This window comes from Schistocerca piceifrons, chromosome 8 (genome assembly GCF_021461385.2).
Source record: "Schistocerca piceifrons isolate TAMUIC-IGC-003096 chromosome 8, iqSchPice1.1, whole genome shotgun sequence".
In the NCBI taxonomy this organism is placed as follows: Eukaryota; Metazoa; Arthropoda; class Insecta; order Orthoptera; family Acrididae; genus Schistocerca; species Schistocerca piceifrons.
Genome location: NC_060145.1, coordinates 90,050,460 through 90,077,742, shown reverse-complemented (window position 1 = coordinate 90,077,742; position 27,283 = coordinate 90,050,460). Strand labels below are relative to the sequence as shown.

Sequence of the window (27,283 nt, the reverse complement as noted above, 5' to 3'; positions counted from 1 at the left end):
TTTCCTTTTCATTGTTAGCTTCATGTGCAATGACCAAGTAAGCAACCGGTGCAGTCAGCTGATCACCTATTCTCCTTCAAGGCCGACTCAGTACCGGCACAAGTTCTGTAGCTTTGGTATAAATTAACCACAAAAGGTATGCCGCAAGATGTCTCCTGTAACATACTACTATATTAGGAGCCACGAACGATGACGGTCGAGTTTAGGTTTGTTCTGCGCACCTACGTCACGCATTCTCCCACAGCCAATGAGCGTTCAGCATGTACTGCGCGCTCTGCTGTGAATGCCGTACGTAATCAACACCGACTCAAAGGAGGCCTCGGCGCTTGTTGGTGACGTCACATCAGCTAGGCACGGCGAACGCCAGGTCTGTTGCAGGCATACTCATAGTGGTGGTGTCTCCGTCTCTGACACAGGAAATTGCGAAACTATTGGCGGTAGTTGTTGACCAACACACATTGTTCTGAGAGATTTCTGCAATCAATTAATTGCGCAATTCATTACACTTCTTAACAAATAGTGTACTCCTGAATTTAAATTTCCACCTGTTTTAAGGATTGAGATACAAAAACAACTTCGTGGTCCAGCAGCAACAGAATTCGTGCTTCGTAACCTTATTTGTAAATCTGAGGAAGTCACGTTAGTACTGGGTTGCTTTTACAATAAACTGTGAACATATTGGTGCTCTTCTTTAGGTATCTTGGTTGACTATGGGGTGAGGAGCGCTGAATGTTAATGAAATATCTTGCGATTGTACATGTTGGGGGAAGGGGTGGGGGATAGAAGAAGAGGCAAAAGAGAGATACTAGTTTTATCAAATAAAATTTTTTTATCTTATAAAGTTTCTCCTTTCAGTTGCAAGAGGGGAATATTTATGTTTTCTAACGTGCATGTTTAAAAAAGTTTAAGCTCAGCAGTATTTTCGATGTATGAAGATATTTTGTTTCCTGTTTAGAATTCCTTTCGTTGAAAACAACTGTAATCTAATGACTGGCAACAGTTGGACATTTACACATGTAAATTAGTTCACATTTCCAGTGACGATGTCAAACGAAAATAAATAAATAAATAAATGAAAGAAACGAGCTCATTGTAAGGGGGTTGGGGTAAGTTTCAGTAACAAAATGGATCAAGTAAATATAGTTTCTTGAATGTAAAATTTCCGAAGCTTGCAATGGGGCAAAGCTTCTTCTCATATTGATCTACGTTTGTTTCGACAGGCTTCAGTAATACAGAACTATGATCTTTTGCAGCTTTACGATAGTAAGAAAATCTTTCATCTAAATAAAACTGCAGAATCCAAAACAATACCAAACAGTTTGTCCAAAAATACGAGATTTATAGTGATAAGAACGCCCAGGCGTTTCTGCCTGCAACAGACCTGGCGTCCGCCGCGCCTATCTGACGTGACGTCACCAACAAGCGCCGACGCCTTCCTTTGACTCGGTGTTGACGTAATGCGAGCATTAAACGTGGCCGTAGAGAGTTGTTTAGTGAATTTAGATTCCATTTGTTGCACATTGTCATCGCCAATTGTGATAGTAAGCGATAAATTCTGCATAAGCATGCATAAGCATGCATAAATTGCAGGATATGCGCTTTCTTAAAGCGGGAAGCACGCGTATGCGCGTGCCGCAATTGTCGCTTGGAATCGTCAACAATGCAATCCGCGTCCGTGCCTCGGCATGCGCGAACCGAACCGCCATCCTCCTTGGATCGGACTATAGACGTATGCAAGGTGTTGTTGCCCCAGCGTAAACAAGGCTGCAGAGGTGCAGCGCCACCGCTGCACCTGTTGCGCGTTCGGCTGCTGTGCGTCGAGCCCGGACCTCGTCTACTGTGCACTGTTGCCGGCCGCCAGAAGGCGTGGCGCTCGCCAGAGTGACGTCACCGAGGCCGCCTGTCGCTGCGCTACAGCTTGCACCAGCGCAGCGTGCCAGTAGCATTCGCAGCTGGCAACTGAGCAGACGGGATGGATCGCTATCAGGGCCGCGTCGCTCTGGTCACAGGCGCCAGTGCCGGCATCGGCGCCGCCATAACTCAGGCGCTGCTCAGACGCGGCGTCAACGTCGTGGGGCTCGCCAGGAGGGTCGACAGAGTCCAGGTGAGCCGTGCTGCGTCCGTACCGGTTCGCGTGCTGTAAAACTCTGAATCGGAAATACCATCCGAAACACATTTGGCGCAGGAGTAGGTCACTAACTACTGATTACCAACACACTATTTACGGGACCGATCGAGGTGGCACAGTGTTTAGCAAACTGGACCCTGATTCGGGAGGACGACGGTTGAAACCCGTTTCCGGCCATCCAGATTTAGGTATTCCGTGAATTTACCTAAGTTACTAAACAGCTTAAGGTAAATGGCAGGCTGGTTCCTTTGAAATCCGATGGGACGGATGACCTAGCTGTTTGGTCCTCTCCCACAAATCAACGAACATTCACCAGACAAACGTAAAGGTAATCTAAAATAAACTTCAAACTCAAATAAGAAATAACCTTCATCACACGAAAAATACCGTAACCACCTAACTTCAATAACGTATCTACGAGAAACAGGGGCCTCTACAAGAAACTTAGGGAGTCAAAGGTGAACTAAAAACTTTGGTATTCTAACTAAATAAAGCAAAAGTTATAAGAAATAACCAAATCAAAAAACAAAGGAAAATATAAAGCATTAGCGAAATCATAAACCTTAAACAAAACCAACAACAAAGGCAATCTAGCACACACAGTATAAAAAATAGAGTTCAGGTTGGTAACCACAACCTAAAATTAAAAGCAAAGTAGTCACCAGTCTAGCCTCATAATATAAAGAGAAAGAAGAATCAGTCTAGCAAAAGAACAATAAGGCATAGCTATTAAAATCAAAACCATAAAAATAAACAAATTAGAATATGAAGTTAAATAAACTGAACCTCTGGTTATTAAAAAAGAAACCCAAAAACTTAACAAAATCAAATCTTCAAAGCTTTTTTTTTTTCAACCCAACAGTCAGTCCGTGGAATCAATACCAGAAATAAAAATAATACACGCATTTTCAGTGATTTTTCCAGGAGCCATAAAATGTTTAGGTAGATTTCACTTTAAGGTGAGCCTAAAGGATTTGTTGGTGACCAACTCGAACACCAATGACGGATTTCTTAGCACGAGCGACTGATATGTAAATGTTCCCAATAATAGGAAGTTAAGGGAGTATGTTATAAAGTCAGCTCCGCGCAATGTGGTAATGGGAAGCCGATCAATCTTATCGAAAATTCCTCTTTATCCTAAAGTGAATAAGTGTTTAAGAAGTTTTTTGACGATACACAGATAAAATATCGTAAGAATTATCATATGCACATCAGTGTTGAACATTTTCGTGTTTTGTGATATTTTTAGCTTTTAAAATGGGAAATAAGTTCCAGATGTTTTTTACTTATTCCATATCCAGGAGGGACGTACATTAGCATGTCTTTTTCTCAAAAATATTTGGGTTCTCGGCGATTTATCTGGTAATAAATATTCAACCAATCGCTTTTTACGATTTATTCAACCATAACTGGTTGCATATTTATTGCCAGATAAAGAGTCAATTGAAGTCAGTCACAGTTGCAGTTAGTCGCCACAGTGGATGTACTGAAATTTGTGTTCTTGTTTTCTGACGCGTTCTGCATTCTGGAAATTCACTATGGATCTTCAGGAACGCAAAGTACATATAATCCAACAGATAAAGAGCATAGCGTGTGGAAGATCGGCCCCTCCCTCCCACCACACACACACACACACACGACTCTTCAGAATACTCGACGGCTGAATTCGGAACTTACTTGGGTAAAATAACAGTATATGCTTAAAGGTGGCAATGTATAAATACGATAAAAAAAACTTCAGAACGTTAAATCCTGCTTCAGAATTTTGTGGAGACACTCATGTACATAATTGTTTTAGGGATCTTATATTTTTAAGAAATACTGTTTATCCTTTATTCCAAGGATTACGTGTATTAGTTCCTTAAGTGGTCTGTTCACAGTAGAGCGGCTCATTGAGAGCGAGAATTAAATTTTCTAAATCTCATTCCAGTTATCACCCGCGTCATTAAAGTTTGTCTAGTTAAGAATGTCCTATTACTTAGCTGTGTTCAAACCAATTTTGAATCATTATCTGTTCTGAAGTCCTCAACCCACAACTAGTTTCCTAACTTTGATACTTGCTACTCGACCACGATATTACTGCACCAGGCCCCCGTGGCCGTTATCGGAAAGAGGCGCTGAAGTTACAGTAAAGAGTCATACAAATTTTTCCGACTGTCGGATACGCTGTGAAAGGTAGATTAGCTTGCCGAGAATGTTGTCTGGTCGTTAGAACGGCAGAGCATTCTTATAGGCTTAAAGTACTCAGGTAAACACACCAGCCGATCGAAGTGCCCTCGCTCCCGGGTGCGATAATATTGTGGTCGACTAATAGCTCTGCAGGAATGTGGGGAAAACGGGAAGCATTACTGCCTGTACGACTTAAACCTCGCAAGTTGTAAATAACCTTTCGCATCAGTCACTTGACTTACACACTACTTAAACTAACTTACGCTCACACACACACACACACACACACACACACACACACACACACACACACCCATGCCCGAAGTAGGACTCGAACCTCCGGCGGGAGAGGCGGCGCAAATCAGTGACATGGCGCCTCTAACGGCACGCCACTCCGGACGGCTTTCGTTGCTGTATTGTATCATGTTATGTTCATAACTGGAAAGATTCCACCCAGTATTGTTAGCTTTCTCTAAATCTACAAAAGCTGTAAATGTGTGTTTGCCTATCTTATAACTCGTAGGGTCAGTATTGCCTTGAGAGTTCTTAAATTATCCCGGAACCTATCCTCGAAGTCTGCTTCTAATTCTCCACACTTCCGAAAACAGACTCCTAAAATTCACGGCTCTATATTCGCACCTGCTCGCAGCTGTCTTCTTTGGAAATCAAATTATTACAATAAAGTGTGAGGATACTTCGCGCTTATGACTCGGAAATACCCATGCAATGTTAAAATTTCACATGCGACTACAGGCGAATGTTTCCTGATACTGTTGGTGTTGGTGTTGGTGTTGGTATTGTTGGTGTTGGTATTGTTGGTGTTGGTATTGTTGGTGTTGGTATTGTTGGTGTTGGTATTGTTGGTGTTGGTATTGTTGGTGTTGGTATTGTTGGTGTTGGTATTGTTGGTGTTGGTATTGTTGGTGTTGGTATTGTTGGTGTTGGTGTTGGTGTTGGTGTTGGTGTTGGTGTTGGTGTTGGTGTTGGTGTTGGTGTTGGTGTTGGTGTTGGTGTTGGTGTTGGTGTTGGTGTTGGTGTTGGTGTTGGTGTTGGTGTTGGTGTTGGTGTTGGTGTTGGTGTTGGTGTTGGTGTTGGTGTTGGTGTTGGTGTTGGTGTTGGTGTTGGTGTTGGTGTTGGTGTTGGTGTTGGTGTTGGTGCTGTTATCTTCAGTCCAGATACTGATTTGATGCCCCTCTCCATGCTACTCATTCCTGTGCAAGCTTCATCTCCCAGTACCTACTGCAACCTACATCCTTCTGAATCTGCTTAGTGTATTCATCTCTTGGTCTCCCTCTACAATTTTTACCCTCCACGCTGCCCTCCAATGCTAAATTGGTGACCCCTTGATGCCTCAGAACACGTCCTACCAACCGATCCCTTCTTCTAGTCAAGTTGTGCCACAGACTCCTCTTCTCCCCAATTCTATTCAATACGTCCTCATTAGTTATGTGATCTACCCATCTAATCTTCAGCATTCTTCTGTAGCACCACATTTCAAAAGCTTCTATTCTCTTCTTGTCTAAACTATTTATCGTCCATGTTTCACTTCCATACATGGCTACACTCCATACAAAAACTTTCGGAAACTACTTCCCGACACTTAAATCTATACTCGATGTTAACAAATTTCTCTCCAGAAACGCTTTCCTTGTCATTGCCGGTCTACATTTTGTATCCTCTCTACTTCGACCATCAGTTATTTTGCTCCCCAAATAGCAAAACTCCTTTACTACTTTAAGCGCCTCAGTTCCTAATCTAATCGCCTCAGCATCACACGACTTAGACTACTTTCCATTCTCTTCGTTTTGCTTTTGTTGATCTTATATCCTCCTTTCGAGACACTGTCCATTGCGTTCAATTCCTCTTCCAAGTTCTTTGCTGTTCTGACAGAATTACAATGTCATCGGCGAATCTGTTTTTCTTCTTCTCCATATATTTTAATACCTACTCCGAATTTTTCTTTTGTTTCCTTTACTGCTTGCTCAATATACAGATTGAATAACATCGGGGATAGGGTACAACCCTGTCTCACTTCCTTCCCAACCACTGCTTCCCTTTCATATTGGCAGAAGCCGACCTCGAGGAAGATCAGTTTCGATTCCATAGAAAAATTGGAACACGTGAGGCAGTACTGACCCTACGACTTATCTTATAAAATAGATTAAGAGAAAGCAAACCTACGTTTCTAGAACTTGTAGACTTAGAGAAAGCTTTTGACAATGTTGACTGGAATACTCCTGATACAGATCTACCAGAAAAAATGCGTTTCAGTAATAACAGGGGTGATAGCGAGAAAGAGTTCATTTTTTTGGCGTAAGTAGACTGTAAAAATACCTTTATATCCATATAGCTGCGGACCCTTAATGTTAGTCTGCACACTAAGCAAGCAATATTGGAAACAAAAAAAATTTGGCACAAGAATTAGTTCAGGGACGAGAAACTGAAACGTTTAACGGCAATACGTTCGTCAAATAGCAAATGGTTTGGGAGTGCAGTTGAACGGAATGAGTTGCCTCGAAAGAGGCTATAAGATTAACGTAAATAGAACTAATACGAAGGTAATGTAATTGAAAAAGGCGGTCCTGCGGGAAGTGGATGAGGAAATGACACTAAAGTACAAGAGCTTTGCACCCGGGACAGCATAATTGTCGTGACCCTAATGGAGGAGACTGCAGACTGGCTGTCCGAATGAGAGTTCCAGGAAAATACGAATTTAACAAACCGCACAAATTATGAAGTATTCTCTGAAGTTGTTCTTTGCCATTTTCTTTCACAAGGCTGGAAGATGAATGATAAATAGTTCAGCAAAAAACCAACCTTTTGTATGCTGTTGCTATAGAAAACTGCTGAAGATTAAATGGGTTGGTCGGATACCCGATGAACAGTTGCTAAATCGAATTGCAGAACACCTGAAACATGAAGAGATTTTAATTTTAGTAATGGGTGTGGGGGGGATAAGATTTCCATTTTCGCTTTTCGTCTGGTCACGAATCCACTCACATATAGGTTTTGGGTATACTTTTCTGCTTGCCAAGTATAAGGTTCCACAATCTGTTTTTGGCTGCATTTGAATCGTGAATGAGTTGACAGGTTCTTAATGGCTTTCAATATTGGCTGTTGCGCACGAAGTGATTTTTGTGCCGAGAAGAAAAAGTACTGGACTGACCGGAAAGTTAAGTTCGTTTAAATGCTAAAGAGCTAAACTATTGTTGAACAAATACTACATTCTAGCGAACTGTTTGGCAGCAATCCTACAAATGACATAGTAATCGTATTTCTAATATTGCTATACCCACTCGCGCTTTCGGAGGTAAAGGCTCTCGTACGCAATTATCGACGGATGATAAAATATTCTGTAACCTACGCATGGGATTAAGAAAATACCCCCACTTACTGGGAAATTTTCTAGCCACTTCAGATTTACAAAACATTCTAGTATAAAATGTTCGACCTAATATCTCCTCGTACTTCAACCTACGGTAAGTGTCCTTAAGAGCCTCTGTTCGCTTTACACAGTCCATCCCTTACCCAACGCGTCCAAGCAAGCTTCTACTTGAGGGAGTCACTGTGATGTTCCTGAGGGTCCCTGCTGGTCACGCCGGTCTGACGGGTATGAGGCAGCTGACACTGCTGCCAAGGCTGCAGTCCCCCTACCTCGGCCTGCCAGCTGTTACATTCCTTCGTATTATCTCCGTGTTGCCGTCTGTCGGCAGGCGGTGTAACTTTGGCGTCGCCACTGGTGTTCCCGTCGCGGGAACGAGTTGGGAGGAATCAAATCTTTCCCAGCCCTCTTGCCGCGAGATCAATTTAGCTAGTTTGCGCATTGGCCACTGTCTTCTTAGCCATCGCCACTTAAGTGGTGATCACCCACCACTTTGTACTCATTGTCTTCGGCCTTTGACAGTTCGCCATTTCCTGACCTAATGCTCTTATTTTAACGGCGTTCGTTCTAGTGTGTGTTGGCCGTCTGAGTTGTTGTTGTCTTCAGTCCTGAGACTCGTTTGATGCAGCTGTCCATGCTACTCTATCCTGTGCAAGCTTCATCTCCCAGTACCTACTGCAGCCTACATCCTTCTGAATCTGCTAAGTGTATTCATCTCTTTGTCTCCCTCTACGATTTTTACCCTAAACGCTGCTCTCCAATGCTAAATTTGTGATCCCTCGATGCCTCAGAACATGCCCTACCAACCGGTCCCTTCTTCTGGTCAAGTTGTGCCACAAACTCCTCTTCTCCCCGATTCTATTCAACCCCTCCCTATTAGTTATGTGATCTACCCATCTAATCTTCAGCATTCTTCTGTAGCACCACATTTCGAAAGTTTCTATTCTCTTCTTGTCCAAACTATTTATCTTCCATGTTTCACTTCCATACATGGCTACACTCCATACAAATACTTTCAGAAACGACTTTCAGACACTTAAATCTACACTCGATGTTAACAAATTTCTCTTCTTCGGAAACGCCTTCCTTGCCATTGCCAGTCTACACTTTATATCCACTCTACTTTGACCATCATCAGTTATTTTGCTCCCCAAATAGCAAAACTCCTTTACTACTTTGTCTCATTTCCTAATCTAATTCCCTCAGCATCACCCGACTTAATTCGACTACATTCCATTATCCTCGTTTTGCTTTTGTTGATGTTCATCTTACAGCCTCCTTTCAAGACACTGTCCAGTCCGTTCAACTGCTCTTCCATGTCCTTTGCTGTCTCTGACAGAATTACAATGTCATCGGCGAACCTCAGTTTTTATTTCTTCTCCATGGATTTTAATATCTACTCCGAATATTTTTGTTTCCTCTACTGCTTGCTCAATATACAGATTGAATAACATCGGGGATAGGCTACAACCCTGTCTAATTCCCTTCCCAACCACTGCTTCTCTTTCATGTCCCTCGACTCTTATAACTGCCATCTGGTTTCTGTACAAATTGTAAATAGCCTTTCGCTTCCTGTATTTTACCCCTGCCACCCTCAGAACTTGAAAGAGAGCATTCCAGTCAACATTTTCAAAAGCGTTCTCCAAGTCTACAAATGCTAGAAACGTAGGTTTTCCTCTTCTCAACCAACTTCAAACATAAGTCTTAGGGTCAGTACTGCCTCACGTATTCCCACATTTCTACGGAATCCAAACTGATCTTCCCTGAGGTCCGCTTCTACCAGTTTTTCCATTCATCTGTAAAGAATTCGCGTTAGTATTTTGCAGCTGTAACTTACTAAACTGATAGTTCGGTAATTTTCACATCTGTCAACACCTGCTTTCTTTGGGATTGGAATTATGTTCTTCTTGAAGTCTGACGGTATTTCGCCGGTCCCATACATCTTGCTCATCAGATGGTAAAGTTTTGTCAGGACTGGCTCTCCCACAGCTGTCAGTAGTTCTAATGGAATGTTGTCTACTCCCGGGGCCTTGTTTCGACTCAGGTCTTTCAGTGCTCTGTCAAACTCTTCAAGCAGTATCGTATCTCCCATTTCATCTTCATCTACGTCCTCTTCCATTTCCATAATATTGTCCTCGAGTACATCGCCCTTGTATAAACCCTCTATATACTCCTTCCGTCTGAGTTATCGGTCGTTTTAGCGAACGGCACGCGGGCTGTCGACCGCGTTTTACTTTAAATAGCAGTATGACGAATGACATTTAATCTTTGGATCGGAACCTCTGCTGTCGCTACGGCATACTTTGTGCATCTTTCTCCAAGATAGTCTTTGATTTAGCTCTTTCCTTCCGTCGATTGGGTTTAACAGGTAGTCGCTTTTAACTTTCTTCAATTAGTGTTCTAATTTCATGACATACGCGCGTAAGACCTCAGTTGTCTTTCCGCTGCAAATCAAAACCAAACAACCCATGTGATCTGAGCCCAAAAAACGTTTCGCACTCTTTAACTGGCTTCCATAAGATTTTTAAACATTTTCTTGATTTTCAAATACATACTTCGTCAGTCTTCTAATTCAGCCTTGACTTACGGACATGGCCTCTTCCAAAAGTTCTTGAACAATGTTCCTTTCCTTCCCCTCAAAGGTTCACTTAGATCTAAAGCAAATCGTGCTCTCTTCAGTAAAAATATTACGAATGTACTGATAACCTCAGTCTTTCTGACGAAATAAGGATAGCTAATTTACAGACACAATGTCTGTATAAACGATCCGAAAACAGACTTGATCGGGCCAGCAAAATCTGTTACGCTCTTAGATGCAAACAAGACAGTAGAAACAGATTTCAGATAGCGTTTCCATCTTTCGCAAGTTGTGTTGCGTGTACACTTACCGCATGATGCTAACGAAAAGACCACGGAGTAAGTCACCGCCTCTCGTTAATTACGGGTAAACGTCTAAGTTGGGGCCAGTAGCGTGCGTGCTTCTTGCGGCGATGTTGCCAACGCTCGCAGAGGTATGACGGAAACAACAAGTGTCAACTGCTGATAGCGAATCGGTAAGAGAACAGCAAGTGTACATACTGGGAAGAAAGAGGCGAAGGAATGTTGTCACGTTCTCTCGCCAATATAGATACTAAATCCAGTACGTATTCGGACAAAGTAGAGCCCACCCTAATTACCTTCTCGAAAATCGCAACGTACTCGGTAGAAGCCGTCAAATATACGTGAAAAACGAGATGGAAGATTTCATTGCTGCTCGTAGAAATACAGCGCGTCTTCACTCGACTTGCACTGGTTAGGCGAAACTGTCACCCAACAGGCTACGCGCAGCTGACTAGTCGCCAACCTATGAGCGTTAGGCTCACAGTGACGTGATTGGCGCTGACCTTGATCTAGACTTCGACCAAATCAAGAAATCCGCCATTATGTTCGTAAGTTACGACAACATGATCCGGGATTAGGAGTAAGCCGCAACGGTGAGATTTAAAACGCCAGCCATTCATTAATCAATAGGTCGATGCACCTTCCCATGGCCGTCATCACACGGCGCAAGGTAGCTAAAGTGGACGCCGATGCAACATCGGAAGTCATGAGATAGCCCCATAATCGGGTTGAGCCGGTTAACGTGATTTCAGCTCAGAGGCCGTTGTCGGCAATATTTCGCCAGCATAGCATGCAGTTTCTGTACGAAAATAGACACGCGTGAAACAGCTCCTTTAACTCGGTTCGCGTTTTTCTCCGTACTTCCTCGATAATCGCTAAGAACATTAGAGACTCGTCCATGGCTTGAACATTGAACGCTGATAGAGGAACTTCACATAACTGTAAAACGCTCTGTGATGCGTACTAGAAGAAGTTACTCTTTAATTAAATTCATTTTCATTCAATTTTTCGTTTTTAAATTGAATATAATTAAGGTATAGTGTGTCAGTTTGAGCCTGCACAACATCAGTAATCTCTATGTTGCATTGACTACCAGTACTGAAATAACCCAATTCATAACACACGTTTCAAGATAGTCATTACGTAGGTACATTCGATTGGAAGAGTCGATTTGTTCGAAGCTGCATTCCATCACTGAGATATTTACCTGCAAGACAGACGTGAGTCAATCGAAAACCCAGACAGTTACATACATTTTACTGAAAGTTTCATGGAAGCACATACTTCATGTGTAACTTGTTCACATTTCACGTAGACTAGCAGTAACATTAAACTTTCCAACGACAGGGATACACTCTACTCGTTGTCTTCTGCAATAAAAATTTGCAGGAAGTGTATTATTTGCAATAAATACGACTGACTTTAGAGAAGTACTTTTACTAAATAAGGTGACACTGAAGGGATCAGATTAGGAAATGAGACACTGAAAGTAGTAAACGAGTTTTGCTATTTGGGGATAAAAATAACTGATGGTCGACGTAGAGAGGATATAAAATGTAGACTGGCAATGGCAAGAAAATGGTTTCTGAAAAAGAGAAATTCGTTGACATGGAGTATAGACTTAAGTGTCAGGAAGTCTTTTCTGAAAGTACGTGTATGGAGTGTAGCCATGTACGGAAGTGAAACATGGACGATAAATAGTTTAGACAAGAAGAGAGTAGAAGCTTTTGAAATTTGGTGCCATAGAAGAACGCTGAAGATTAGATGGGTAGATCACGTAACTAATGAGATACTGAATCGATTTGGAGATAAGAGAAATTTGTGACACAACTTCAATAGGAGGAGGGATCCGTTGGTAGGATACGTTCTAAGGCATCAAGGGATCAGCAATTTAGTAGTGCAGGGAAGCGTGGAGCGTAAAAAATCGTAGGAGACAGAGATGAATAGACTAAGCAGATTTAGAACTATGTATGTTGCAGTAAGATGAGGAGGTTTCCACAGGATTCATTAGCATGGAGAGCTGCATCAAACCAGTCTATGGACTGAAGTCAATAAATAAGATCCAAAAAGAATGAGATTTTCACTCTGCAGTGGAGTGTGCGCTGATACGAAACTTCCTGGCAAATTAAAACAGTGTGCCGGACCGAGACTCGAACTCGGCACCTTTGCCTTTCGCGGGCAAGTGCTCTACCAACAGGAGCGCTTCTGTAAAGTTTGGAAGGTAGGAGACGAGGTACTGGCAGATGTAAAGCTGTGAGGACGGGGCGTGAGTAGTGCTTGGGTAGCTCAGTTGGTAGAGCACTTGCCCGCGAAAGGCAAAGATCCTGAGTTCGAGTCTCGGTCCGGCACACAGTTTTAATCTGCCAGGAAGTTTCAAGGTCCAAAAACTCCTAGAAAACAAAAGTGAAAAAGGTTTGGAAGATGGACACGAAATGAGCACGGTTTGGTTCACAGCTTACGAGCTAACAGCTGAATGACAGCTTTAACACGGCGGCTTGTCTTCATTATATTGTAAAGACAATCTAAAGACGATCTGAAACTGCTATTGATATTAAAGATATTTAACTATGGCTAATGATATCAAAAAGGTTTTCTGACATTGTGCCGTAGGAGTGAAATGGTGTACTTCTATAGCACACAAGCTTTAACCCTAAAAATAGCAAATACAGGAAGTTTTCATCTACCGGTACATGGTCACACGTTACTTTACTATAACAAAATCGTAGCTACAATGGTGAGTTTTCGATAGATCCCCAGTTTGATGTTGCTTCGAAACAACTTACATTCATACCACTCAGTCTCTGATAAGGGAGTTCAACTCAGTTCCGTATGGCGGCTCCTCAGGTTTGCTACGGCAAGAAAAAAATGGATAAATGTGAGATAGTGTTAATACTTCCATCCTTCTTTACCTCCTCTGCATTACTGCAGATGACGTGTCACTGAGCACATTTGTACTGTACATGCAGTACACGTGAGGTGCCTAGTTGCTTCCACTGCCCCTGTGTGGAATACATAAGTTCTTGTACACTTCACTAACCTGCTGTCTGCATGATGATGATGATGTCCCCAGCGCAGAAAACAGCACGCAGGTCGTGGATTCTTTTTATTGAGGCTGAAATTAACTTCGCAAGGAACTGCTAACTTCGCAAGGAACTGCTGCTACGAATAAACTATAATTCGAGATGCCACTCGCGTTTTTATTGGTATAGACACGAGAAACTATTCTTGATCACAACGTGTTGAACATATCTTTCCACAGTCATTATATCTGGCTAAAATAACATGAAATACATCCTGCCACAGACAACATATGTCTACTGGAACGGTCAGAACTGGAGAATAAAATTACATGAATCAAATACTACTATTACAGACAATATGTCTGCACCTAGCGACGGTCGGAATTGTGGTAAATAAAATTGCATGAAACAAATACTGCTATAACAGACAACTTGTCAGTCTACTCGAACGGTCACAACTGGAGAGACGGACTGCCCGAGACACTTCGCGCACCAAGCCAGCAAGGCGTGACCCGAACGCCGCCGGAGTGCATCGGCAGCAATATCATCAGTCTTTTGTTTTAGTAATACTTTGATTTTAATAATTTTGAAATGACTGATAGCTGGCTTTTGAGAGATGTTTATTTAAAAAATGAAGTAATTTGGATGACAGGTTTAATTAATAATAGCAACTAAAGTTTAACGTTTTTGCGCGCTACCGCCGAACACAGCAGCCAAACACAGAGCAGCAGCAGCAGCATCATGCAGGTGTCTTTCTCACGGGAATGGTACCGAATCAGTCACCGGTACCTCAGCCCACATTGCGTCATCTCTATGCTTCTTGCATCTCCACTGCCCTGGGAATAGCTTCCTGGAGCCTAGTGTGATGGCTGAATAAGCCAGAAATATTACACTGCTTGTGAGGTAAAAGCGATGTAGCATATTATTGGCCACGTTTCTCTCCACGATCCCTCATTTCACTCTTCACGGTAACGTGGAATTCCACCGAGGCCTACGAGAAAGACTGGCCTTGGCGCGTACTTCACAGCATGTGGCACTGCAGGTCTTAACAGTGCCGGAAGCCGTCTCCGATGGCGAGCGAGTAACTACTTTAGACGAATTTAATAATTCTTGATGGTGTGTTTAAATTCATACACGAGCTCGATAGGGCACGACAAAGTTAACATCTATAGTGGGTACCTTTTCAATTACTGATATCCCAGGGAGTCTGCACAGAGCCAAGCATTTGCGAAGTGTGGCGGACAAGCCGTCTAAAGGTGTTATTAAGGTGTCAGGCAAATCCAGCACCTTCCATGAAAACCCTGACATGATAAGCAAATGTAGTATGTCACATAGCTCCGAACAAGTCGTGACATTAAATTAACCAAAGTAATAAGAGTAACGAGTGAGCAAATGGAATACCACAGACTAACACAAGGATGCCTAAATGCATGTCATACCTTCCCACCGTGAGACAGACGCAGTTCAGAGGGGAGAAACGACAACAGAAGCCGAGAGCAGAACCGTGTTAAGCTGGAAGGCCCTACGATAAGGGACGGACACCCACGTCGCCAGCTAACCGCTAGGACCACACCCCAGCCGCAAAGTTCTAGCGTGAGACTTTTACGCATCTCTGTTAGGTTACAAACTTTAAAAACATTGCCCCACACTGGACTCGCATTCGGGAGGACGACGGTTCAATCCCGTCTCCGGCCATCCTGATTTAGGTTCTCCGTGATTTTCCTAAATCGTTTCAGGCAAATGCCGGGATGGTTCCTTTGAAAGGGCATGGCCGATTTCCTTCCCAATCCTTCCATAACCCGAGCTTGCGCTCCGTCTCTAATGACCTCGTTGTCGACGGGACGTTAAACACTAACCACCACCACCACCACCACCACCACCACCACCACCACCATTGCCCCACCACGAAAAGTATAACATTTCTCATTGGATAGACAGAATTTTTGTAGGCGGAGCTTAAGGTTAACATTGAGACACCCTGATTGATCAGATGAAAACACAGCCAGATAGTTTTTTAAACCAACTTCGGTAAATTGTAGTAAGGAGAAGTTAGGAGAGAATTGCTTCCGAGACGGCGAGGTGAGCGGAGCTGTGCTGCCCGCTGCCCCCTGACGAACACCGACAAGGTAATGAACGCACGCGATGCCTCATAACAGCGCATAAAGCTTCACTCAGAACTACAGAAGTCTCATCTGTTACACCCCTTTTTGCGTAATACTAGTGTCGATCGTCAATTAAAGCTCATGGTGTTCACATTTGCCACTTGAAGTAAAAATCTGAAACGCGATGATTTTTCTGTTATATAGTTACTGAGAAGCTACATCAGCCACTGTAATTTACAAGTTAGATAAGTAATTAAAGATAATTGAGGGTCACTGTAGACCATTTTGATAGTTTTCTCTCTTGTGAAACTTAATTCAAACCTAGATTATAGGTGTGATATGGCATATGTCATCCTTCGATCCATTGTAGAACTTGGAAACCCATTCAGGGAATATTCGTTCACATTTTTGTCGGACGCAGTTGGTTTTTACCATCCTGTATTAAAACATTTCCTTTTATCAATAGCGCAATTTATAAACAATGTTTTGTGAGTAGAATAAAATTTCCAATGGTAAACTTAAATGCTTTTTCGACGTTATTTTACCAGCTAACTAAAAATAGGAAAGCCTTGAACCCCTTCCACTAAATTTAGTTAGTATTCAGATTCTTTTACAGGGAGTGCAGTGGAGCTGACGCTGAAATCATTAAGTATTTGGTTATATCATCGCTAGTGTCACTGAACTCTTCTGAACTCCACATGATGTGTGTGATCTGACATCTCCTTACCAGCAACAGGTCCCAGGTTCAAACTAGTCAATTCCCTAAAAAACACGCTCAGAGCGTCGTTGCGCGAAAGTAGTAGGGAGACAAGATATAGAACAGACAGACACCTCGCAGAATGTTAGAATGTGACTTCACAAATTGATTGCAACGTCCGCATATTCCGTTGGCCTCGAATTCCACGAAGTGACGTCACCAGGTCATCGTCCTCGTGCGTCTTCATGCGAGAGGACGGCTTAAGGATGGGTGCAAAGGTCCCGACGGTAATATCAGTGGAAGGGCGGAAGTCGCCAGTTAGCTTTGTATACAGTGACTTAGGATTAACTCTCTCAGATAAAAAATAGTTGTTTGTATAGATAAATGATCTGCACGAACTTTGCACGCTCAAAAGTTTGTATCATTATCACAGCATTCCCCTACGGGGCGCACTGTGTCGCCTGATAAACAAAGTAAGAGCCTACGAAATATCAGACCAGCTGTGTGGCTGGATTGAAGAGTTTTTAGCAAACAGAACACAGCATGTTGTTATCAATGGAGAGACGTCTACAGACGTTAAAGTAACCTCTGGCGTGCCACAGGGGAGTGTTATGGGAGCATTGCTTTTCACAATACATATAAATGACCTAGTAGATAGTGTCGGAAGTTCTATACGGATTTTCGCGGATGATGCTGTAGTATACAGAGAAGTTGCAGCATTAGAAAATTGTAACGAAATGCAGGTAGATCTGCAGCGGATAGGCACTTGGTGCAGGGAGTGGCAGCTGACCCTTAACATAGACGAATGTAATGTATTGCGAATACGTAGAAAGAAGGATCCTTTATTGTATGATAATGTGATAGAGGAACAAACACTGGTACCAGTTACTTCTGTGAAATATCTGGGAGTATGCGTGCGGAACGATTTGAAGTGGAATGATCATATAAAACTAATTGTTGGTAAGGCGGGTACCAGGTTGATTCATTGGGGTAGTCCTTAGAAAATGTAGCCCATCAACAAGGGAGGTGGCTTACAAACACTCGTTCGACCTATACTTTAGTATTGCTCATCAGTGTGGGATCCGTAACAGGTCGGGTTGACAGAGGAGATACAGAAGATCCAAAGAAGAGCGGCGCGTTTCGTCACAGGGTAATTTGGTAAGCGTGATAGCGTTACAGAGATGTTTAGCAAACTCAAGTGGCAGACTCTGCAAGAGAGGCGCTCTGCATCGCGGTGTAGCTTGCTGTCCAGGTTTCGAGGGTGCGTTTCTGAATGAGGTATCGAATATATTGCTTCCCCCTACTTATGCCTCCCGAGGAGACCACGAATGTAAATTTAGAGATTCGAGCGCAAGGAGGCTTTCCGGAAGTCGTTCTTCGCGCGAACGATACGCGACTGGAACAGGAAAGGGAGGTAATGACAGTGGCACGTAAAGTGCCCTCCGCCACACGCCGTTGGGTGGCTTCCGGAGTATAAATGTAGATGCGTAAGATTCAGGTGTGCACAAGAGCCAGAGACGTCGCTTTAAAATACGGAATTGTTTATAAGGGAAACGAATTTTCTGCCTGAATAAAACCGTCTAGATAGCTATTATGAAAGATCCTGTACTACATTTCAGCTACCGCCATGATTAGATACCCACAATTAAGCCGAACGGAACAATGAGACAAGTGTTTGTTCCACAAGAAGCTGACAAAAGGCAATAATTTAAAAGAATGGGACTTTTGGATTCAAAAGCAGGGTTTGAGATGGCGCGGATACAGGTTCACTGCACGCTGACTTGGAGCAGGCGCACCTGCAGATCTGATGCTTGCGCGGTGCAGCAGAACCAATGCCAGGCGTCCCTACCCCCACATCCCCTTGCTCTCCTTGCCCCCTCCCCTCCACGTTCCTTCTCCCCCCTCCCACTTCCATGACCTCCATTAGCAAGACCGGGCAGGCGGTGAATAACGACCCCGGCGAGCTGTTGCCATAGGAGTCCGCAGCGCTCACTGACAGTGATGCAACAGGTAGGCGTTGCCATTGCATCGTGACACGGCTACCCGAGGACAGGTTGTGGTTAGTCGGCCTAGACGCCTACCTGCGGATAAACTGCGAGCAGCCAACGAAGAATTTGGAAACATGATCACTGGAGAATTTGTATGTCCTCACGGTGATCGGTCGTCTCCATTACAGGTGGTTCAGAAGAGTATTGATAAAGGGAGAATGTGTGGTGACCACAGAGAGCGTAAAGGTAAAACACTTGTAAGCGCAGCTTATAAGATCTTCACAAGTATACAGGTTGTTACAAAAAAGGTACGGCCAAACTTTCAGGAAACATTCCTCACACACAAAGAAAGAAAATGTTATGTGGACATCCGTCCGGAAACGCTTACTTTCCATGTTAGAGCTCATTCTATTACTTCTCTTCAAATCACATTAATCATGGAATGGAAACACACAGCAACAGAATGTACCAGCGTGACTTCAAACACTTTGTTACAGGAAATGTTCAAAATGTCCTCCGTTAGCGAGGATATATGCATCCACCCTCCATCGCATGGAATCCCTGATGCGCTGATGCAGCCCTGGAGAATGGCGTATTGTATCACAGCCGTCCACAATATGAGCACGAAGAGTCTCTACATTTGGTACCGGGGTTGCGTAGACAAGCGCTTTCAAATGCCCCATAAACGAAAGTCAAGAGGGTAGAGGTCAGGATAGCGTGGAGGCCATCGAATTGGTCCGCCTCTACCAATCCATCGGTCACCGAATCTGTTGTTGAGAAGCGTACGAACACTTCGACTGAAATGTGCAGGAGCTCCATCGTGCATGAACCACATGTTGTCGTACTTCTAAAGGCACATGTTCTAGCAGCACAGGTAGAGTATCCAATATGAAATCATGGCGGTGAATCGAGGAAGTACAGTACATACTGACGAAACTAAAATGAGCTCTAACATGGAAATTAAGCGTCTCCGGACAGATGTCCACATAACATCTTTTCTTTATTTGTGTGTGAGGAATGTTTCCTGAAAGTTCGGCCGTACCTTTTTGTACCACCCTGTGTTACCTAAACGAAAGGATACTGAAGTGTGCAGAGACATACTAGGGGCATATCAGTGTGGCTTTCGACCAGACAGAGGAACAACTGATCAAATATTTCTCATCAGACAAACGATTGAAAAGTTCTTTGACTATGATACAGATATGCATTTCGTATTCACTGACTTCGGACAAGCCTTTGACAGCATAAACCGGCAATAACTATACAGAGTACTGGAAGAAGTTAGTATATGTGCTAAACCAATAAGACTAAACAGAATGACAATGACAAACAAGAGCAAAAGTGAAGGTTCTCAGCAGAACAAGTGAAAACTTTGTTAATAAGGGCCTGAAGCAAGCTAACCGTCTTTACACTGTCTTATTCAATATAGTTCTGCGTAGTTTAGTGAATAAAATCAACGAAAGAGGCACCATATTTATGAAAACTAGCCAGATACGTGCATACGCTTATGACATAGCTATAGTAGGAACAAATGTCAATACACTCTAAGAAACGTACGGGACAATGGAAACAGAAGCCTTAAATTGGCCTCATAATAAATGAAAGCAAAAGAAAATGTCTCAATCTGAGGCCAGCAGAGCCCCTAAAGATTTAAACATCAACGTGAAATGCTTCAAAAGGAGCGTCCTCTTTTAACTACTTGGGAGCCCTAATAACAAACCATAACAGTATTAGGAAAGCTAGAAAGGAACGAATACAAGCAGGAAACAGATTACTTTGCAAATACGCAACATTTCAGAAATACCCTTGTTCCAAGAAAAACGGAACTGCTAATATATAACTCCCTACTCCAAGTTTTCACATGCGGGTCAGAGGTATGGACGTTGACAGAACATGATAAAAATGCAATAAGAACCTTGGAGCGGAAAACACTACGCAAAATCTATGGTCCAATAAGGGAGGAAGAAGGCTGAAGAATACGCTACAATGCTGAATTACAACAGTTAATGCAAGGTAGGGACATAGTAAAATTAGTGAAATCAGAGCGAATGAGATAGCTAGGACGAGTGGAGAGAATGGCAGAGGATAGAATGCCAAAGAAAATGATGAAAGGTGTGATCCATTCAGCTAGAAGAAAAGGGAGACCTAGAAGATAGATTGACGACGTAAGAGTGGAACTCACCAGAACAGGAGTCCGGTGGTGGAAAAGAAAAGCAAATAACAGAAGTTCGGAGGAAGATAATTGAAGAAGCCAAGGCTCACCAAGGGTTGTAGTGGAGGAGGAGGAGGAGGAGGAGGAGGAGGAGATTGTCAATATACATTAAATGTTTTTACGGAGGAAAAAGTTCCGTTTCCTGGGATACACCGTCTCACTCAACGGCGTATCACCTACATGTGAAAAAGTATCCGGTATCGTACAGATGCCCCTTTGATACTTTCAAAAGGCTTAGCCATATGTAACCCTCGACGCAAACAGAGGGGGGTTAGAAAGTTTAACGTATGTATCTGTCAACCAATGGCATCGTAGCTCCCAGAAGAAACGTTAGATTTCAATGCACTTCTTTTATTTGAAAACCGGATTAATCGAGATGGTTCTTAGCTATGTTCCATGAAACTTTGTTCATTCGTTTAATCAGTTAAATTAAGTAAAAATGTTTTCCGCCTGCGTGCTCTCCTGATAAATGCTACGTAATACATACAATCTATATTAATTTACGTTGTACCATATTGTAGAGCTCAAAAACAGCCAAATAATAGACCGCGAGAATGTATGATTCTTTTACGGTTGAGTAACAAAGAGGATTTTTCAGTCACCCTTTTCAGTACCTACAGAACAGAAAGAGGTGATGACAATTATGAAAGATACATCTGCTCTCGCAGATCTTCATTTCTTTTTGAGATGTAAAATACCGTACTTAATAAAAAAAATTTTCCCCAATAATTAAGGCAGATTATGCGAGAGCACGATGGTAGCCCACTTTCTTTAGATTTGATTTAGAATTATCGCCACTGCTTAATGATTATATTACGTAAACTGGCTGTGTACTAAAACGTAGTCAATGAATATGCTTGAACTGAAAAATTGTAAATCGCGTTCGTGGAAAAGACATCGCGTCGAAATTTCGTATTCCATCCCTAAAAGTACTTCTGTCAATGTTTGGGTAGTATATCGATCGTACCGTGTCTGCACTTCACATTCCATAGTCCCTTCTACACCTTCCAGATTCCAGTATTAGCTTCTATATTCTTAGCTAGCTTTTGGGAATAAAACAGCATGATAACCTAGTCTCACTGATGGACAGAATTTCTAGAGCATTACAAGCTATGATCGGAAGTTTTCCAGCGTATGCCTATATGTCAAATCTGAGAACGTAGTTCGAAACTATTTTTAATGTTGTATCCGGTAAAACTGAAGCAATTGTCTGCGTCCAGTCTGAAAACTGGTTTGATAAAGTCCCAGTGCTAACGATACGACTGATTTCTGCAACACCTTGCAAGAGGCCAGCTTTATGGTGACAAAATACAAACGCAGTACGGATGATAGTGAATATATTTTATCCAAAGATTGCAGTGATCATATATAGACGCATATTAAGTTACCGTAATCTTAACAAAACTGATAGACCGTACAGTGCTACATTAGAAATGTCAAAGTTGTCTGCTGGTCCTAGCGGAATACTAACACGAGGTGCCGGGGTGGAGAAGAGTTTGTACCTCTTTAATTCTGACGAATCTTGCATTCGACCGCCTCCTTATCTACCAGCTAATTAATTACGCGCGCAACGGTAACGGAAGGAATTAATGGTGGACCTTGCTAGTTGGTAAAATGAGTGTACACTCACAATTTAATAAAAATCTTAATCTACTCAAAAATAGAGAACTTTCGATAATAAGCAACAGGAAATGGTATTCTGCTTATATCTACGAAATGATATGCGGATTAAATATCACAATGAGATTTATTACATATCAGAAAACACACAGTAGGTTAAAAGATAGGGTATACTGAAATATGAGAATTCGAGTTGGCTCGAGAACAAAGGGCTCCTCTCTGTGATGCAATAGCTTGACGATAATGACTGGAGGTCCCAATGAATTTAATATTAATCTTCCGACTACATAGCAGTATCGCAATTACTAGTGAGAGCTCAAATGGGATCACATGGAGAAACAAACAAGGTGGACTTGTAGCAAAGTGAACGCACGTGCTGCTAAGGGATTCAGTACCAAATTGATAAGGTCCTACAATGCCGGAGACGCAAAATACTGTACCAGTACTGAAATATGCAGCACGTCGTCGGTGCAGCAACTCTGTGTCATCCCCTGGCCTAGAAGGCTGTCCGAGGATTCTGAGTTCTTCCGAAAAAGAGCGACCAAGTCGCAAGACCGTCAGACTCGACGAAGATCAGATCCCGAATCCCCTGCCCGCGCAACGCGAGAGCGAAGCCAACATTGCTCTACTCCCTACTCCCCTCGAACACTGCGAATCAGCATTCAGTTCGGATTCCAAAATTCCCCCACACTGTCTCAGAACATAATTCGCGCCATTAGTGACCGTTCCCTCCAATTTCGAGCAGGGCTTTATGACGTCAACTAGCCTCAGTTTAAGTTGGCCAATCATGCCTCTGCTGCTCAGGTGAGGGCACTGAACTTGTCGTTTGATCGGCTACGAAAACAACCTGCCTAGACCACCGGCCATTCGGCGTCACAGTCGCAGCTAGCAGGGCACAGCCCACAAGTATTCTCAGAATCAAAAGAACAATGCAGTCCGTTGGAGTCAGGAGTCTTCGTTCCGACGCGCCAGAACTGTAAACACACAAACTGCGGCGACACTCCGATGTCTATCAGGTCGTTCCACCCTGCATACAATAGGCGAAACTCTACCGACGTCAGTCGTTCCGCCAGGCGCTTAAGCCTATTGTACGAACCCTTCAGAATTCAGGGAAGTGCAGCCCCCAACCGGAAATGCTGTGTGCCGCGTCCTCCGATGCTTGCCTCGCACATGCCACCCAGGGAACTAACCGAACATGTATAAGAATCAAGTAAGGAGTTTTTTTTTTTTTTTTTGAGCTCTCACTACAAATACTCGAATTACAGTAACCTTATTCGGTCTGTTACTACCGTGCAATGACATAGAACATTAATAAAATTGATGAAAATGAGAGACAACATGCAAAAGAGGGCATGGAACCTCTCACAGTAACGTGCCTTTATAAATTTGCAGTGTACCACTGATGCAAGCAAGTACTTTGCGATAATAGCCTCTGCTGAATTTGCAATATTTGTCATCACAACAGCGTGTGCTGATTAGCAAATAACCACATATATTGATGAACGAACTGCTCAAAAACTTACTACGTAAGTTACTGTACCTAGCGTAATTTACGTTTAGTACAGCTTTTAACTGAAGAATCTACTGAAGAGTGAACACTTTTACCAAGGGAAAAAAGTTAAGGAAACTCAGGCTTTCTCAGTGAATTCGAAAATTACCCAGGTCATAAGGGCAGCTGAAAATCTCAGCATCACTTCAATCGTTGAAATTTAGTTCAGTGATCCAACCCACCTTTGAACAGCTGTTTAGGAATCAGCCATTTGGTAAACGTGCTACAGACTGTCTCAAGGATCTGGATCTCTCAGGCATTAAAATACACACAGGGATGGAACGCACTACCGCCTTGCTATCTTCTGAGGCCCGAAGTGATTTTAAGCTTGACAAGGAACAACAGAACTTGTACTGCAGACTTTTTTTACAGCTTTTAATCAATTTTAAGTATGTACCACAGTTTTATCGTTATTTATACAGATGGTTCCCTGCAGGAGAATGCTCTTGGTTATTCTGCTGTTTTCCCTGATAGGGTTTTCAAAGTGCTTCTTCCAAAACAATTTTCCCCCCTGTCGGTCCAGAGGTTAGAATAGGCCCGAGGTATTCCTGACTGTCGTAAGAGGTGACAAAAAGGAGTTTCACACGATTCGGCCTTTATGTGATGGTCCCCTGTAGGGTTTGATCTCCATTCTTAAAAATTTTCCCGAAGAGCGAGCCAATAGGGGAAGGGCGCCCTACAAGGTGCATTATGTCCGTCGTGCATTGAGATCTTTAGTCCACTTTCTCGTCGTCACATTGCAGTCTTGCCCATTCTCCATCTCTTGAGCGAGGACACCCATCTGGGTGCGTTTTCCACCATGCACTATGCAGTGTCGATTCCTGCATCGAAGATGACAGTGGACTTCTTTGCACCTGATATCCAGCACGGTAGCCAGTCCATTGTGGTGGGGCAGCCATGTACCCTGTTGGTTGTAGCCCCCTGCCCACACAGGGATCGCTCTGCTGATGCCTGCGCTGTTAACTTCCCACGTATGCCAAAGGGTAGATGACCACCCCCCTGGGCATCAGGACTCCAGGCAATGGCCATCCTGCCAAGTGGCCTTTGCTGCAGCTTCGTCGCGCCCATGTGGAGGGCCCCAGGTCAGGGTGGGTGACATCAGGGCGGATGACATCTCTTGCTGTTGGTAAAACACCAGCAGTCTCTAAGCGATCATGAGCTCAATTCAACACACAAGAGTAAGACCCCAAATCATTCTCCTCCATGACCACACCATGGGAGGGACATCAGGCTAAGGATGGCAGTGGATCTTATTCGCCCTGGTATCTTGTATGTTCGAGAGCTGATGGGGAATCTTTCATCACTATCAAGCCTCAGTTTTTTGTTGAGCATTTAGAGGACAAGTTAGAGGAGGTGGAGGGCTTGTCCAAATTGAGATCTGGGTCAATCTTGATCAAAAAAGCATTCTTTGCCCAGTCACGGGAGTTACTCGCTTGCGACAAGCTGGGGGGATGTTTCTGTAATCATCATGCCCCATAAGAGCTTAAATATGGTCCAGGGTATCATATTTCACAGAAACCTTCTTTTGCAGTCCGATGATGAGCTGCGCGCCAATTTAGAGCGGCGAGATGTACATTTCGTCCGGCGTGTCCACCAGGGTCCGGAGGATAATCAGGTTCCCACCAGTGCCTCCATCTTGGCCTATGAGGGTCATGCATTGCACGAGAAGGTCAAGGTGATGGTCTACCAGTGTGATGTGAAGCCCCATATCCCTCCCCCGATGTGGTGCTTCAAGTGCTGGAAGTTCGGCCATATATCTTCCCGCTGTACTTCCAGCGTCACATGCCGAGTTTGTGGACGCCCAATACTCCATGTGACCCACCTTCCATCTGTGTCAACTGCAGAGAGCACCATTCGCCTTGCTCGCCTGACAGCAGGATTCTTCAGAAAGAAAGGAAAATCATGGAGTAAAAGACCCTTGACAGACTGGCCAATACTGAGGCTGAGAGAAAATTTGATCAACTGCATCCTGTGCGTATGACACTGTCTTACGCCGCCGCTACAACAGTTCTGGCACAATCAGCTCTGCCAACCCAGGTCACAGAGCTGGAAGACTACACCTGCCCCCTTGATGATGGGGACATTTCCCTCCCTGTTGCTCCTGCACCACCTACTTCGGGAGCGACACCCCCCAACCATTGGTGACGTCCATCCCCACTTCTAAGCTGGAGAAGCGTAAGTTTTCTTTGGCTTCTCTCGCTAGAAACATGTCCCTTGGGTCATTCCCTTCCCAGGTTTCTTCTAGTGGGCAAGACAGACACCTGCCAGTGGCTGAAGAGTCTAAAAGCAGCTGGTCATAGGGCTTCATGCTCATCCTCAGTCCCGGAGGCAGACCCAGTGAAGTCCTCCCAGCCAGGGAGACCCAAGGAGCAGGGAGAGAAATCCAAAAAGAAAACCCCTAAGACTAAGAAAATTGCAGCGGTACCCACACCACCGCTACCTAAAAGTTCTGCGGATGAGGATGGGGTGGAGATTTTGGCGTCCACTGAGGACCTAGATCCCTCCAGACACTCACACAATGGATATAGACTGCTCAGGCAATAAATCTGTGGCAGCAGGTGACTGAGGCTTAAACTGCCTCATTCAATGTTCCATGCCTTCCCAGTCTGATGATGTCCTCCTCCCATGAAATTGCGGCGGTTTTTTCCACCGCCTGGCTGAGCTACGGCAACTGTTAAGCTTTGAACCTGCTATCTCCGTTGCCGTCCAGGAAACCTGGTTCCCAGCAATGTGGACCCCTGCTCTTCGTGGCTATAAGGGATATTACAAGAACTGTAGCGACTATAATCGAGTGTCGGGTGGAGTTCACGTTTATGTCCTAAACTCGGTCTGTAGTGAACATGTGCCCCCTCAAACCCCTCCTGAAGTTGTGGCTGTCAGAATGACGACGCAGTAAATAACTGTGTGCAATGTATATATTCCTCCAGATGGGATGGTGCAGTACCCGTGAATATATTAGCTGCACTGATTGATCAACTCCCTAAACCTTTCCTACTTCTGGGAGATTTTTATGCCCATAACCCCTTGTGGGGTGGTACCATGCTTACTATCAGAGGCAGAAATGTCGAAACTTTCTTGTCGCAATTCGACTTGTGCATCTTAAATACTGGGGCTGCCACACATTTCAGTGTGGCTCATGGTAATTACTCGGCCATTGATTTATCAATTTGCAGCCCAGGATTTCTCCCATCTATCCACTGCAGAGCACATGACGACCTGTGTGGTAGTGACCACTTCCCGATCTTCCTGTAACTGTCCCAGCATAAGGCGCATGCCGCCTGCCCAGATTGGCTTTGAAGAAGGCGGACTGGGGAACGTTCACCTCTGCTGTCACCCACACGGTAACATCGATGTGATGGTTGAGCAGGTGACTAGCACAATTGTTTCTGCAGCAGAAAACGCGATCCCTCGCTCTTTAGGGTGCCTGAGCGTAAGGCAGTCCTTTGGTGGTCGCCGGAAGTCGCTGAAACAATGAAGGAGCATCGGCGAACTCTACAGCGGCATAAGCGGCGTCCTTCCCTGTAGCACCTCATATC

At 43.7% G+C, this 27,283-nt stretch overlaps 1 protein-coding gene across 1 annotated transcript in view; it reads left to right on the top strand.

The window, feature by feature from the left end:
* Nucleotides 1–1,944: 1,944 nt before the first annotated feature.
* LOC124711717 (dehydrogenase/reductase SDR family member 11-like) overlaps nucleotides 1,945–27,283 on the top strand; it is a 63,746-nt gene continuing 38,407 nt past the window's right edge. Inside the window, exon 1 of the mRNA XM_047241928.1 lies at nucleotides 1,945–2,104. Coding sequence (XP_047097884.1) covers nucleotides 1,973–2,104 — 132 coding nt within the window. The 5' untranslated portion in view covers nucleotides 1,945–1,972. The remainder of the gene's footprint in view (nucleotides 2,105–27,283) is intronic.